The 17,062-nt window shown below is 47.2% G+C and overlaps 1 protein-coding gene across 1 annotated transcript in view; it reads right to left on the bottom strand.

Moving 5' to 3' along the window:
* BSN (bassoon presynaptic cytomatrix protein) overlaps positions 1-17,062 on the bottom strand; it is a 496,460-nt gene that overhangs the window by 454,384 nt on the left and 25,014 nt on the right. Inside the window, exon 2 of the mRNA XM_025205791.1 lies at positions 1,728-2,127. Within this exon, the coding sequence (XP_025061576.1) occupies positions 1,728-2,027 (300 nt within the window). The 5' untranslated portion in view covers positions 2,028-2,127. The remainder of the gene's footprint in view (positions 1-1,727; positions 2,128-17,062) is intronic.

Below are 17,062 nucleotides of genomic sequence, written 5' to 3'. Positions count from 1 at the left end.
AGTTCTCAACTGTCATTAATGAGTTAGCAAATACCATTGTAAGTGGCTCTGATATTTACTCAGGACCTAGGGAGGAATTCTGCTACATCCTGCTGACCTAAATTAATTTACATTAAGGAAAAAAATTCTGCCATGGTTTTTACTTATTGTTATCTGCATCCCAATCTCGTTTAAATTAATTTAACAAGTCTCTGTGAAAAATGAAGCATGGGATGCACTGAGAAACCACCTTCTTTGTGTCTTCTGTTATTAGCTCACCTTTTCCGCTATGATCAAAGCCATGGCTTGCCTAATCTTTTTTTCTAACTATTTCTTGTTGTTTTGAGCAGCTTTTTCTAGTCATGGCTGAGTTTTTGCTACTGCTTTCCTAATTTTGTCCCTACACATTCATATTGTTCTTTAGTATACTTTCTTAGTGACAGGCTCTTCCTTCCACTGCCTGTAGAGTCACTGTCTGCTCTTTAAGATAATTTTTTTAAAGATACCTTTATGACTCAGGAACTTTAAGACTCACATTAACTTAAGCTTAAGGGTTTGCCTATACTGCAGCAGCAGCATGTTTGGACCAGGATGGGCCACAACTTCCTCACCCTCACTCATGGGTGAATTGCTGCATTTGGATCATACCTGTGGACAGCGGTAAGCAAGGTATGGAAGAGGATACTCAAGCTCACCTTGGCTATGACACACCACTATGATGGTGTAGCAAACCCTAAGTGAAAATAGAACTTAGGTACCTAAGTTATATTTGTGCATTTGAAAATTTTACCCAAAATTCTGACATTTCATTAATTTTACCTAGGAAATGTATGGAGATTTTAATACTTTTCAACTATTTGCCTCCCAAAGAGCTGCAAAAAAGTTACCTGTCCTGTGTTTCAGCTAAGAATTTATATGTTCTCACAGTCAGAGATGCAAATAAGACTGATCAAGTGATTCAAGGAATCCCACGCACCAGCATGTCCTCAGTACTGTGTCACTCGGCTACCCCAAACACTGTCAAATCTTCCCACAGGAATATCATGCATATATTTTACACATCCCACATCAAACACTGCAAGTGAAACACTTCACAAGTAGAAACCAACTTGCAAACAAGTATTTTCACTTTTCTCCCACCAGCTAATCTAATGAAAATATCAGTTTCCAATACTGTCAGGCATTCATTCAAAGCAAAGCTTAACACCTGTATCACTCAAAATCTAAAATATCATCATTCCAGTACTGCCACCTGTCACAGTATTCAGCTCACACTGTAGAATAAATTCTTCCCTCCTAGGACACTTCCATGCATGTGGAACTTCCCTGGCTCAGGAAATCCATGAGCTCACCATCTGAAAACAGGAATCTAAATGAAAACTGTGCCTCCACAAAGGGCTAGCTTGCCTCCTGAATATCATAACTTTGCTTTCTGCCCCTACAAGCCTCAGATAAACACAATCATCCACTGATCAGCCAGAAGTGTCACTGTTAAAAGAAACAAGGATGCTAACCATTCACGGATGCAGAAGCTGAAGATACAATCTCCAGGCTTTAGGAAAGGAAGACATCATCTAAAATTTGAACTCAGACCTGCTGTCTTATAGCAAAACATGTTCCCTCAGGACACCAATCTGTTTCTTTGCATCTTAAAAATTTCAAAGATGATCAGGTATTAAATCATTTTATTATCCACTTCCTGACTTGACATTTTGAATAAAATCGTGTAGAAAAATAGAAGCAATTACCTCAGTGAGATGGGGGTTAGGGTTGAATCCACATTGGTTGCAGACCTTGTTGTGACACTGTGTACAGGTGTTGAAGTTTGGCTGGTTAGGGGAGGAAGTGAGTTCTGTTGTCTTGCATATAGGGCAAAGAGTGCTGCTTGGAAGGGGCGCAATTTGTGGGACAGAATAAGGTGAGGTAGGGGTGCTGCCTCGGTCTGGTGAAACAGAGGGAGACCGTCCTGATTTTTGACTTCTGGTATCCACTTGGAGAGTCCTCCTAGGTCCATCTGCCTGTTGGCTGGCCTGACCATGACGCCTCATATCTCTTGTGCTCTCACCAGTCTGAGCAGGCTGCGTAAGGGATGGGGAAGCTGATCTCTGTCCTGCTGGGTGATCCAATTGATCTGGTCTTCTGGGTGTACTGAAATATCATTAAAAATACAACATGTACATAATCCAAGTTTCACAAATTCAAATAATTACAAATCAATTCTGAAACATAGTTCCCACAATTATGGCAAATCTTCCATCACCACAGCTACTGCTGGCCACTGGAGACAGACGTACAACCCTTTTCACTTTATGTGCCTAACTGACACGTACATAGGCACATAACTGCAGCTTTTAGTGCTAATGCACAGGGTGCTCAACCTCTGGTACACCAGCCAAGTGTGGCTCACAGAGCCATAGGTTTCTGGCCCACGGAGCTCCCCACACATTGGGAAATCTGGTGGCAATAAATATGCCCACTCTCCCCTGCTGCCAAATTCCCAAGCCCCAAGCAGAAGGCTGGGGCCAGGTCATGCCCCCTCCCCCACCCCTGCAGGTGAATGAGACCAGGCCACACCCCTTTCCCCGGATTGACTGGGGCTGGGCCACACCTCCTTTCCCCCATGGAGCCAGGTTGGGGGTGGCTCAAATCCTCTTCCTCCGTGGAGCTGGGCCATGCCCCCTGTCCCCCACAGGGTTGGGTTGAGGCTGGGCCATGCCCCTTCCCCTCACAGGGCTGGGCCCCCCCCAGCCAGGTTGGAGTTGGAGCTGGGATGCACACTGCACCCTTCCAGGTGGCTGGATGGGGTCCTGCCACGACCAGCCCATGTCAGGCTCGGACCATAAGCCGGATCTGGCCTGCACATGGCCTGAGCACTGCCCATTCATCCCACTGGTCAGAAAGGTTGAGTACCACTGATTTATGCATAGTTTTAGATTCTATTTCCCCTTCTGGCAAAAAGAATCACCCTGCATATGAACTGGCTGGAAAAAGAGGTCCCTCCTACTTTTTAGCTGAAGAAACTTGTGGTTATAGTACTTGGCAATGGAGCAGAATACCAGGGTTCTAAGTACCCTGTACCCAGACTGGGGTTAGAACCCGCATCTCCTGCTAGACAGCAAAGTACCTTAGCCATAAGACCAGGCCCCTCCCCAGTTTGCCTCTTGAAGCTGGCCTTACTGTACTACGCATTTAATATTCATTGGATAGAAAGTATTGGAAAAGTTTCCACTACGCATTTAATATTCATTGGATAGAAAGTAATAGAAAAGTTTCCCCCTCCCCCCCAAGGGAAAAAGGAACCAGGCTAGAACCTGGGACCCCCTTGACTCAAGGGCAACAACTGTGTCACTAGGCACACATCTGAACATGTGCCCATCAGGAACAAATTTGCTCCTGATGGGAGCAGTTCAGTCTAGGGCTGCTCCTGCCCTGCTCGGCCCCCCCTGCAGCAGCCAGGGGGAGCTCCAGGCTCCCCTGGGTGCCAGCCCCAGGCTGGCAGGGTGTACAGAAGGTGATCCTGATCTCCATAGGGCAGGGAGAGCTGTTCCAGTTGCTGGGATGGGTCCTGATCTCCACATGGCTGGGAGGCAGCTGCCCAGCAGCCAGGACAGCTCTCCCCACCCTGCAGATAGGAGTGGTCCTGATCTCCATATGGGTGGCAGGAACCATCCTGCTGAGCCAGGACAGTTCTCCCCACCCCCTGTGGTCCCCTGCAGTTTAGGCTGACTGAGAGAAGTTTGCTCTCAGTCAGCATCTATACTTACAATTTGGCACATTAGTTTAAGGTGCTGATTTCTAGTACCTTTATGTGCAGGTCAGGGCAGGGATACTCCTGTCCTGCTCTCCTACAATATAGCAGCCAGGGGGAGCTCTAGGCTCCCCTAGGTGCCAGCCCTGGGCTGGCAGTGGGCAACAGGGTCAGGCCTGGGTTCCTGGGTGTTGGGGAAGCTGTCCCACCTCTGGGGCAGCTGCCTCCCACTCTACACCCCTGCCCTGGACAGCTGCCTTCTGCCTGACTCCGACTCTGATCTTGGAGTGGGGGTTAGGACAATGTCCCCTGCTCCTGTAGCAGGCAGCTCCTGGGCCCTGGCTCTGGGATCAGAGCCAGGTCCTGGGAGATGCTGCCTGCTCTGGGGGCAGGGGACACTGTCACCTCCCAGGCTCCGAGATTGGAGCCAGCCCCAGCAGCAGGGAGATGCCCAGGGCAGGGGACAACGTCCCAGTCCTGGCTCCAAGCTCAGAACCAGGGCGGGCACGTGCCTGCTATGGGGCCAGGGGACATTGTCCCAGACCCCTCTCCAATCGGCTGATCTGAGCGGGGGCTAGGAAGCAGGCAGCTGCCTGGGGGAGGGGGCAGTTCTCCCATGCCCCTGCTGCCTGGCCAGCTATGTACATTAGAAAATGTACATTAAATCTACTACCTGTATTTAGAGGTAGTGGAAAATCGTGCATTAACCTATTTCAATGCACAGTAACTGCTGCTCACAGTTACATAGTGATGCGTTACTGCACAGTAAAGTGTCTTGTGTAGACACGCTCCTGAGTACTTAATCTCCTAGCCCCACATATGCCCCTTGCTTGGCCACCCAGTAGGCCTGTTTAAGAGCAGGGCTGGATACCGGGTCTGAGCAAAGGTTGGTGGGTAGTGTACTTTGATGGGATGAAGGAAGTGTAGGTTCCATAGCCCTTGGAGTGCCTAGAAACCATTCAGGTACATACACTGAAATAGGATTAACTTGCAGTAAAGCCATCCTGTAAGACAGGGGTAGGCAACATTTTTGGCTGGAGTGCCAAAAAACCTACAATGTCTACCTTGTAAGGTGCTGGAGTGCTAGCATGCCAGCAAAACAAAACTGTAGTGGAAGGTACATGGTAGGATACACTGCATATTAATATAGTTAATAATCATAAATGTTGCTTTTTTCACAGTAAATACCAGGTTTTCCAAAAATTCTAAACCTGGTGACAATAAATAAAACTTAATATACTACCTTTGCATGCCTTCTAACTGTAAAATTTTCTGAAGCTCATGCAAACCAAAGGCAGAGCAAACAATGTAAACATAAAAACGGAAAGCAGAAAATCAGAAAGAATTGAATTATTTGAAGTATGTATAAATCTGGGTAAGTAGTTCCAAGAAGTCAATCAGAGCAGGAAAACACACATAAAAGTGAACAATATGAAATGTTTAAATCTAGGAATGTAAAGTAGAGAGATCAAAATAAACCGAATATGAGCTGTTTTAAGAAAGTAAAAAACTGACTAATATTAACTGGTTTGAGAGAGCAAAAACTGAGTATGAAATGATTTAACAGAGCAAAATAAACTGAATAATATGCAACATTAAACGCTCAGTTTGCACAGCATAGACAGCACCAACAGGCTACTGAACTATCTGCCACCCAGAGCCACATGCTTCCCCCATATATGCAGAGGGGGAGGGGCTTCCAATGTCTGTGGCAGTGCATCCAGGAAGAGCACACACCAACTGCTGAAGCTTCCTTAGCCTGACGAAAGGTTTTTGAACCTGAAAGCTTGCTTAATAACTATTCTCCAACCATTTGGGTTGGTCTAATAAAAGATATCAAATTCACCCAAGGAACCCTGTCTGCCTGTGGCAGTGCTGAGCGCTTCACAAAGCTTCATAAAAACTCCCTGCACTGCATCAGGCACCGGGGGCAGGGGCAGGAGAACGTGGGCATGGGCACAGGGACACAGTCTGCATTCTGCTGACCCTGAGCTCAGTGCCTGTGGCTGAGTTTGTGAAGCTTTGTGAAACAATAAAGACCATCTTCATAAATCTACTAGATACAAAAAATCATGGACTAAATATAGACATCGGATTTATGGTAAATTATAACTGGCCTGCTATACAATAACCCCAGGTAACCTGTCTCCATTTTACCAGCTATATTCTTGTATCACCAGTTTAACATTCCCCCTTTCCACACCCCACCTGTCTCACACCTATTGTCTCCTCTCGCTCTGATCCTCACTGCCACGCATTTGCATTTTCACAGACCTGAATTTTGCATATTGGTTTCTAGTCTACCCAGGAAAGCACACAATTCGCCAGCAGGCTCTCTCTAGGCCTGAAGAAGGGTGTTTGTGTCCAAAACCTTTCAAAGAACAATCTTCCCAACTATTTAATTGATCTAATAAAAGATATCACATCTACCCAAAGAATCTTGTCTGCCTATGTCCTTAGACCAACACGGCTACAACCAAGACTCCACTACACCAGAAAAATTCTCATTTGGCCTCTTAAAACCAGATTCCAGCCACTTTATGCTACCTCACCAATACAAATGGCCAGGAACAGGAGCAGAGAACCTAGCTGTGCAATGAAGTCCTAACAGAATAATTTTTTGACTTATGAAAAGGAGAAATGTTGAAACGGGTATTTGTAGCTGTTGCCTTTCTGTATTTACTAATTAGTTGTAGCTAGGAAAGTTGGCAGTATCTAAAGGAGCACTCAACACAAACACAAGTATGTACACACACTGCCTTTATTGCCTGTATTTATAGAGTTCTCATGATAGGGGAGGAACAACACAGAGAAGTGCTAGGTTCCAGGAAGCTTAATCTTTAAAATATTTTGAAGTTTTATCTTTTTGAGAAACAGACAGAAAGAAAGTTCTTCCCTGTCCCTACCTATTACCCTGCTCACTCACTTGATCCTGAAAAGGTTAAAAAACTTAAATTCTCACCCTTAAACATCTTCAACAGTCTATGATATTCCAAACATATTACAGGTTCTATACTCCCCTATATCTAGCACATATCCACACATTTGAATACCTCTCCCCACTGATCTTAAACTAAATTCTAGATTTCAAATTTCACCTGTATTGAACTGATTTCTGAAATAAACTTTGTCCCTGTACCTTCCCAGTTCCAGTGAATTTCAATTGCACTGAAACACCCAATGGTAGTTTCCATGCAGGAATTAACCTACACCATTTTTTATACATGCTGCTTAAGTGCATTAATCATAAATCACATGTCTCAAGGGAATGTGTTTGTGGCAAGAGAAGACGACATTGTTAACTTACATCTATTTAGTTACATAAACTGGCACAATACACTTATTAAACATTTATGCAAACACATTTTCCCTGAAGACAGAAAGTATATAATTTATACTGCCTAGGACCAAAGGATATTTAATGTAAAAAGCATGTTTTAGCATCTTAACTAGTGCAAATAGCAGATTTCCACCAGCAGAACCTGGCCCAATGTCTATGCAGCAATAAGGATAAAAAGATAATCTAAATACATACAATTCATGACACTCAAAAGAACAATTTCTGCTTAATGTTAACTCATACAAAATAAATATTAATCCTTAGCGCTAGCAAAGTATTTTGAACCACAGACTTCAAAACCTTTTTTCCAAAGGTGGACCCCAAAAGAATAGAAAACTGACATAAAAAAACCTTTTTGCCTTATGTGACTTGCCCAAGACTGCATAGTAAATCTCTGGCATTGAAACTAGCTAGCCAAATAGGGGCCAGATCCAGATTGGTAAACCATGTGCCTGAATAGGTCTTAAGCAGAATGTAGATGATGCCGTTGCAAAAAATAATCTGTTGGCATGCCATGAGCATATCAAATGCACACCAACAAACACAGACTGAAGTGGTGCTTTAACTGCTCACCTTTTATACATCATTTGAGTGGTTACTGCACTTACCCAAGCAATGGAACACCTGGGTCCTAGGCCCTCCACAGGGAATTCAAAACCATACTGACCCACTTCTGAGGAAAATGTGTAATCACAGGACTACAGAACAGTCTGAGTGGAGGGGTACCTTCTATTAAACCTGGGTCACTGTACAGGCAGGCAGGCATCATAGGGCCCAAAGGAGAGCAAACTAAAGGAAATCTAACTTTGTAGCCTAATGGTTCAGCCATTCAGCTGAGACTTGGGTTCTGGCCCCTGATCTCAAGATTATTATGATTTTTATCCAATGATTATCTTGGGTAATATGCATGAATTGTTCCAGTTCCTGACCCCAGGACCCTTCACAAAGACTTGATGCAATGCACCCTGCTAATAACTAGGGCTGTCAATTAATCACAGTTAAATGCGATTCCACTCAGCCACCTCCGGGCTGCCCAGCGGGGCAGCACTGGCAGTGCAGAGGACCGCAGGGCAGTCCAGGCATGTGCATAGACAGAGACACACACATGCAGCCTGCATGTAGAGCAGCACTGTGCCAGTAAGTGTGGGGGGGGGGAAGGGGAAGGAAGGGCTGGAGGAAGTGGTCACAGATAGAAGCCCCCATATGGAGGGAGGGAGTGGGGTAGGGGTAAATGGGGCCCTAGGGCCAGGTCGTGGGATGGAGATGTGGGAGGCTCATCCAGGACACAGGGGCGGGGCAGCTCCCCACTGCTGTGGGGGCACATGCCCCTCAGATTTGTGTGCAGGGCAGAGGTGGGCTGCCTGCTGTGGGCTGGGACTCTGTGCCCGCTGGCTTTGCCCGAGACCTGTGCACTAACCATGTCACATATCCCCTACCTACCTGGCAGCAGGAGGCACAACATAGCATTGCACAGCTCCTGGGGCAAAGGCAGCAGGGCATAGAGCCCCAGACCGCAGCAGGCAGCCCACCTCCACCCCACATAGAAATCTGGGGGGCAAGTGCTCCCCATGGCTCCTCTGGGGGTGCACTCAGAGGTGGGGAGCTGCCCCCCCGCACCCCTGGATGATACACCCACAGCTCCATCACATGACTCACCCCAACCCAGGTCCCCATTCACCCCAGTACCTACCCCTGTCTCACTCCCTTCCTCACCATGGGGGCCTTGATTTATCTGCTAGGTGCTGTCTCTGTGTGTCTGTATGTGTCTGTGTGTGTCTGTGTCTGCCCCTCCCTCTCAAGCCACAGCCCCCCCCCAGCTCTCCTGCTGCCCCTCACTCCTGACCCACAGTACCCCACATCCTGCCAGGGTCTGTGGGGAGCCCCCCTCCCCAGGCTCCAAGCCACACACACACACACACAGCCCCCCAACACCTTCACAAATCCCTCCCCCCACACCTACCCCCTGCACCAAAGTATCGGCATAATTTGCATAATTTTGAATTTTTCTGCATATAATTTTGAGTTTTCAGCTGTGTGATTAAAATTGCAATGAATTGTGACTAATTTTTTTAATTGAACAACTAATCATGATCTAAGTTTTTAATCACTTGACAGCCCTAGTAATAACCCAAAACTTTACAGTAATGGATTATCCTGCCTTCAGGGAATGCTACTCCTTGTCCCCATTAGCTAGAGTTTGACTTATACCATAAAGCATGAGAATCTGCATCTCTTATGAAACTAACTTATTTTTAAATTTTTAATACTTTGCATTACAATTGTATATCCTTGTTATTCATAAAATTGGTCTTCTTCCTTACTGAATTCTGAAAAATTCTTGATCTCAATAACATCACGTGGCTACAAGGACTAGAATTTATATGTGATATTTGAAAAGGTACCTCCTTTTATAAGTTTAGAATTTTCAATCATAACATCGAAACATTCAGTGAAATGGAAAAATTTCCATTTAACCTTCACCATATCGTTCAATATGGTGGTGGTATGACCTGGTCCCAACCTGTCATGGTTCGAGGTTTGGGAATTTGGCAGCAGGGGAGGGTGGCCATATTTGTTACCACCGCTCCCCTGCTACCAAATTTACCCATCTGTGGAGAGCCCGTGGGCCAGTTACCTATAACTCCGCGGGATGCATTTGGCCCACTGGCCAGAAGTTGAGCACCCCTGGCTAACCTATCAGGGCTTTGCCTTCCACTCTAAAGCAAGTCCCAAACATTAAACCAATGTCCACTGGGCAGGGGCAGCACAGGGCTTGGATCCAGCCATGCAGGGGTGCTGCAGGGCCCTGAAACTGGAGCCTGATCCCAACTGGGTGGGGATTAGGCAGAAGTGGCACACAGGGCTCCAAGGCCCAAACCCAGCACCCAAGGACAGCTCAGGACGCAAATCTGGCCCTCAGTCCGGACCTGCAGCAATCATCTGGCCCGCAGGACCAAAACTGTGAGCACCAGTAACGATCTTAAGTCCGTGGAGGTCAACTTTTGGCAGGCCTGCCACAAATTATCTGTGTACTCTCACTAAGCATGGCTACAATCCCATTCTTCTGCCTGATCTGCTGCACTCTGCTTTCTGCCTTATATATTGCTGTCTCATCCTAGGGACCAGAAGAATGCCAGCATCATGACTACCTTCAAGAAAGAAAAGTTTTGTGTAGGAACTATCAAGGTATCGCTTCCCTTTCCACAGTAGGAAAAATCCTTGCCCACATCCTCCTGAACCAACTTCTACCTCTGGCTGAGGAAGTCCCGCCAGAATCTCAGCGTGGTTTCAGACCACTGCATGGGGCAATTGATATGATCTTTGTTGCCTGCCAGGTCCAAGAAGAGTGTTGGGAACAACATCAGTACCCGTATATAACCTTCATTGGCCTTACTATGGCTTTAATTCCATCAATTACAACGTCTTGTGGAAAATACTGGTCAGATTTGGATGTTCTGAAAAATATATCGAAGTCCTAAGGCTCCTCCTCAACCAGATGACTGACCATTCCATATAGCAAATTGGAGATATATCCATTTGTTATCCAAACTAGGATCAAGCAAGGATACGTCATCACCCCAGTTGTGTTCTCCATTTTTCTGACAGTCATCCTGGTTCTCATTAAGGACTGCCTTCCTTCTAGAATTGACATTGAGAACCCAACAGCTGGAGGGCTCTTCAATCTGGGTCACTTTTGCATGAAATATAGAATCATAGATAATTAGGGTTGGAATGGACCTCAAGAAGTCATCTAGACAAACCCCCTGCTCAAAGCAGGACCACTCTCAACTATATCATCCGAACCAAGGCTTTATCTAGTTGGGTCTTAAAAACCTCCAAGACTGAAGACTCTACAGCCCCTCTGGGAAGCCTGTGACACTGATTTACCACCCTCCTCATGAGAAACGTTTTCCTGCTATCTAACCTAAATTTCCCTTGCTGCAACTTGAGAACATTGCTCCTTGTACTATCATATGCAGTATTGCCAACTCTCATGATTTTTGGTGTTGCTCTGAAAGTCTACACTTCAGGAATGTGAAAAACGTAGTTCTTTTATTTTATTTTACACACACACACACACACACACACACACACACACACACACGGAAGAGCTAAGTTTTCCACATTCCCAAACCATACACTTTAAGAACAGCACCAAAAATCATGAGAGTTGGCAACACTGCATATGCCACCACCAAGAGCAGTGTAGCTTCATCCCCTTTGGAACATTCCTTCAGGTAGTTAAAAGCTGTTATCAAATCACCTCTCCGTTTTCTGTTCTCCAGACTAAATAAGCCCAGGTCCCACAGCCTCTCCTCATAAGTTATGTGTCCCAGACCTCTAACCATTTTCACTGCCCTCCAATGGACACTCCAATTTGTCCACATCTGTAGTGGGGGGCCCAAAATTGGACAAAGTACTCCAGATGTGGCCTTACCAGAGCCAAAGAGGGCAAGAATGACTTCCCTCGATCTGCTGGCAACACTCCAACTAAAGCAATCCAGCATGCCATTAACTCTGTCCAATTTTGGGCCCCCCACTACAGATGTGGACAAATTGGAGGCTTGTCAGTGAGGTCCTAAGGACCATGACCCCAAGGGGAGAGGAGTTCAGGAACAGTGGTTGCTCCTCAAAGGAGTGATCCTAGATGCACAAGCTAAGGCTATTCCATCTCGGAGGAAAGGCAGCAAAAGGGCACAGCAGCCCCCTTGGCTCAGCAAAGAACTAGCGGACCTCCTGAGTCTAAAAGAAAGACCTACTATTCCGCATTGGTCTGGACCTGCAGGGAGCGAACCAGGAAAGCCAAGGCTGTGACGGAACTCCAACTGGCTGCTCGGATCAAAGATAATAAAAAGTCCTTTTTTAGATATGTGGAGAGCCGGAGGAAAAGCAAGGGCAACATTGGACCCCTCCTAAACCAGATGGGACAACTGACGACCGACGCCCAGGAAAAAGCCAACCTACTAAATGGGTGCTTTGCGTCTGTCTTTCACCAGTCCCATGGAACACCTCTGCCCATCACGGAACAGGGAGGCCCAAGTGAGGGAGAGTTCTTGTCCTCCATCAATGCTGACCTCATGAAGGAACACCTTGAGAGGCTGGACACCTTCAAGTCGGCCGGCCCTGACAGTCTACACCCCAGGGTACTCAAGGAGCTGGCTAGCATCACAGCTCAGCCCCTGGCACTCTGGTGAGAGAACTCCTGGTGCCCTGGTGAAGTGCCTGAAGATTGGAAGAAGGCCAATGTGGTGCCCATCTTCAAGGAAGGGAGGAAAGTGGATCCGGGAAACTACAGGCCCATCAGCCTGACCTCTATCCCAGGTAAGGTCTTAGGAAAAAATCAAAGAGGCCATTCTCAACAGACTGTCTGATGGCAACATCCTGAGGGATAGCCAGCGGGTTTGTTGCGGGTAGGTCTTGCTTGACCAATCTCATTTCCTTTTATGACCAGGTGACCTATCACCTGGACAAGGGACAGGGGGATTGATGTTGTAAATCTTGACTTCAAAAAAGCCGTCAATCTGGTATCCCATGATCACCTCTTGGCAAAACTGGCCAACTGCAGCCTCGGGTCCACCATTATCTGCTGGCTAGGGAATTGGATCCATGGTCAGACCTAGAGGGTGGTGGTTGATGGAAGTCAATCATCATGGTGCCCTGTGACCAGTAGGGTTCCTCAAGTCTCTGTCCTTGGGCCTATATTTTTCAACATCTTCATTAATGATGTGGACATTGGAGTCAGAAGCAGACTGGCCAAGTTTGCTGATGATACCAAACTTTTGGGTAAAGCATCCACACCTGAGGACAGGAGGGTGATCCAGGCTGAGCTTGACAGGCTCAGGAAATGGGTGGATGAGAACATGATGAAGTTTAACGCTGCGGCTAGTAAAGCAAGCAAAACACTGGCTTGCATCCATAGATGCTTCTCAAGCAAATCCCAGGACGTCGTTCTCCCATTGTACTCAGCTTTGGTGAGGCCACAGCTGGAGTACTGCATCCAGTTTTGGGGCCCACAATTCAAAAAGGGTGTGGAGAAGTTTGAGAGATTCCAGAGAAGAGCCATGCGCATGATCAGAGGTCAGGAAAACAGACCTTATGACGACAGGCTGAGAGCTATGGGACTCTTCAGCCTGGAAAAATGCAGGCTCAGGGGCGATCTGATGGCCACCTATAAGTTTATAAGGCATGCTCACCAGGATCTGGAGGAACGTTTGTTCACCAGAGTGCCCCAAGGGACAGCAAGGTCTAATGGTTATGAACTCCTGCAAGACTGGACATAAGGAAAAATGTCTTTACTGTCCAAGCCTCCAAGGTCTGGAATAGCCTGCCATTGGAGGTGGCTCCAGCACCTACTTTGAATGCCTTCAAGAGAAAATTGGATGTTTATCTTGCTGGGATCCTATGACCCCAGCTGACTTCCTGCCCCTGGGGCAGGGGGTTGGACTCAATGATCTTCTGAGGTCCCTTCCAGCCCTGATGTCTATGAAATCTATGACCCCAGCTGACTTCCTGCCCCTGGGGCAGGGGGTTGGACTCAATGATCTTCTGAGGTCCCTTCCAGCCCTGATGTCTATGAAATCTATGACCCCAGCTGACTTCCTGCCCCTGGGGCAGGGGGTTGGACTCAATGATCTTCTGAGGTCCCTTCCAGCCCTAATGTCTATGAATCTATGAGCTTTCTTCGCAACAAGGGCACACTTGGCTCATAGTCAGCTTATTGCCCACTGTAACCCATAGGTCCTTTTCTACAGAGCTGTTGCTCAGCCAGTCAGTCCCCACCGGTGTGCATGGGACTGTTCCATCCTAAGTGCAACACTTTGCACTTCTCCTTATTGAATCCTATGATATTTCTTTTGGTACAATCCTCCAATTTGTTGAGGTCTCTGAATCCTAGGCCTACCCTCCAGCAGATGTAGTACTCTCCTCAGCTTGGTGTCATCTGCAAACTTGATGAGGGTGCACTCCATCCCATCTTCCAGGTCAATGAAGAAGAAATTAAACAAAACTGGCTGCAGGACTGATCCCTGGGGTCTTCCACTTGAGACCAGCTGCCAACTACACATGAAGCAATTCACTACTACCCTCTGAGCCCAATGATCCAGCCAGTTTTCTATCCACTTTATAGACCATTCATGCAACCCATACCTTCCTGAACTTACTTGCAAAAATATTGTGGGAGACTGTATCAAAAGTCTAGCTTAAGTCAAGGTATATCCCATTCACTGCTCTCCCTGCATCCACAGAGCCAGTCATCTCATCATAAAAAGCAATCAGGTTGGCCAGGCATGACTTGCCCTTAGTGAATCCATGCTGACTGGTCCTAATCACCTTAACCTCCAAGTGCTTGGAAATGGATTCCTTGAGGACCTGCTCCATGATTTTTCCATGGACTGAGGTGAGGCTGACTGATCTGTAGTTCCATGGATCCTCCTCCTTCCCTTTCTTAAAGATGGGCACTCTATTTGCTTGTTTCTAATCGTCCAGGACCTCTCCCAATCACCAGGAGTTTTCTGCAATCACATCGGCCAACTCACTCTGTACCCTTTGTGATGAAATCCCCCTCTCTCTGCCCTCCCTTGGGTCACCCCAGGAGTACTCCTCTCTTTCACTTGTTTGCCATTTGGTTCAGGCTGGTCGACCAGGTGACCTAGCCAGATAAATTCCTGAGGGGAGGGGGAAATGCTCTCTTCCTCCAGCGGGCATTTTGAAAAGCCATAAGTAAAGTGTCTCCAGGCCATGGCCTGGATGAATTCCTGTAAGTAAAAACTTGGAAATTACCTAGGAGTTAGGATTTATATCTAGGCAGATGCATTTTAAAAGGATTATCATGTCCATGACTATTTAAGACTCTGATTGATTCTGTTTATTCAAAGTGTATTCTGACTTCCTTGTTCTACTCCCCCCCTCCCCCGATCAATAAAGGTATCGGGTTACAGTGTGCCTGGCTGTTTCACTGTAGGGGTAAGACGCAAGCCTTTTGCTCCTGGCCCGGCCGCAGAGCTTGCCTGTTTATGTTCCCTCAGTCACACCTGAGGTTATCTGGGGGTGCTTTGGGCTGAAAGAGGTACCCAGAAATATTACCAGTGGACAAAGCACCCCCAATGCTGACAGGGTCTGTGTGCCCCAGGCAGCACAGAGCCCTAACTGAGACCAGTGCCTAGGTGGTGGCAGCATTACCCCAGGGTTGCGGGTGTTCTCCAGGAAGAGGGCTGGCTGGCTGTCGTCTCCCCAGGGAAAACTCCCAAAACGTGGTTTGGGACCTGGCACAGAGAGGTGGGTGGCTCTGTGTAGTAGTGCCCCCTACTGTACAACCACAACTTTGGGTGCATTGTATTCAGCTCCATGGACACGTATACAGTAAAAGCTCCATTAACTGACACCTTACAAGCTGGCATGCTCTATTAACTGGCATGCCGGCTTGTAAGGTAAAGTAAAACTGGAAGTACCCACCGTGGCACTTACGGTTTCTCCTAGCCCCCACGGCCTGGGGGCATAAGAGGCTGTGCGGGGCCCGCCTCCATGTCCCATGGGGCCTACAGGGCCCACAGGAGGGGCGGCAATGCCCCAGATGTGGTGGGAGAAGCAGCGGTCCAAACAGGCAATTTCCTGGGGGATGCTAGATAACAGAGCTTTTACCGTATATCCAGTTTTTCTAAACAGTCCCCACCCTGTTCTTTCACCACTGTTGGATGCTCGCCTTCTCCCCAAACTGCCATGCCAGATGCAGTAGTCCGGGAGCTGACCTTGCCTGTGAAGACTGTGGTAAAAAGAAAAAGGCATCGAGTCCTTCAGCCTTTTCTGCATCCCCTGTCAGTAGGTTGCCTCCCCCATTCAGTAAGGTACCCACACTTTCCCTGATCATCTTGTTGCTGACATACTGACAGAAACCCTTCTTGTTGCTCTTCATGTTCCTTGCTAGCTGCAACTCTAGTTGTGCTTTAGCCTTCCTGATTTCATCCCTGCATGCCTGAGAAATAGTCTTATACTCCTCCCTAATTGTTTGTCCAAGTTTCCACTTCTTATAAGCTTCCTTTTTGTATTTTAGCTTATTGAAGAGTTCCCTGTTAAGCCAAGCTGGTCTTCTGCCATACTTGCTAGACTTCCTGAGCACTGGGATGGTTCCTGTGCATTGGGATGGTTTGTTCCTGTGCCCTCAGTAAGATTTCATTAAAATACAACCAGCTTTCCTTAACTCCTTTCCTCCTCAGGCTGGCCTCCCAGGTGATCCTGCCCATCGCCTGAGGGAGTCAAAGTCTGCTTTTGTGAAGTCCATGGTCCTTACTCTGCTGCTCTCCTTACTTCCTTTCCTCAGGATCCTAAACTCAATCATCTTGTGGTCACTGCTGGCCAAGTTGCCATCCACTAACATTCCCCACCAATTCTTCCCTGTTTGTGAGCAGCAGGTCAAGAACACCGTGGATTCCTAGTTGGCTTCTCCAGCACTCTCCAGAAACTTGTTGAATTGCCTGTTCACTACTGTATTGCTCTCCAAGCAAATATCAGGGTGATTTAAGTCCCCCATGAGAACCAGGGCCTGTGATCAAGACACTTCTGCTAGCTGTTCAAAGAAAGCCTCATCCACCTCATCCTCCTGCTCTGGTGGTCTATAGCAGACATCCACCAGGACAGTCTTGTTGCTGTCCCCTCTGACCCTAAACCAGAGACTTTCAACAGGCCTGTTTCCAGATTCATACTGGAGGTCTGAGCAATCACATAGCTACTATTTTACAGGAAGTGCAACTCCTTCTCCTACTTGTCCTTCCTGAACAGTTTGTATCCATCCATGACAGTACTCCAGTCATGTGAGCTATCCTATCAAGCCTCTGTTACTCAAAACTAGGGGTACAGTGATAGGGATTTTGAGGCTGATACCAATAGCCGATATTGAAGGAGGCATATCAGTCAATACTGATCCAATATCCAATACACTGCCTGCAGCAGGTAAGTCTGGCATGGTAGGAGAAGGGGCGGGGGGGGGGGGGAGGGGAGGGGGG

This window comes from Alligator sinensis, unplaced genomic scaffold, assembly GCF_000455745.1.
Source record: "Alligator sinensis unplaced genomic scaffold, ASM45574v1 scaffold467_2, whole genome shotgun sequence".
Lineage (NCBI taxonomy): Eukaryota > Metazoa > Chordata > Crocodylia > Alligatoridae > Alligator > Alligator sinensis.
Note: the sequence above shows the minus strand (reverse complement) of the source record. Positions and strands in the feature narration are given on the sequence as shown.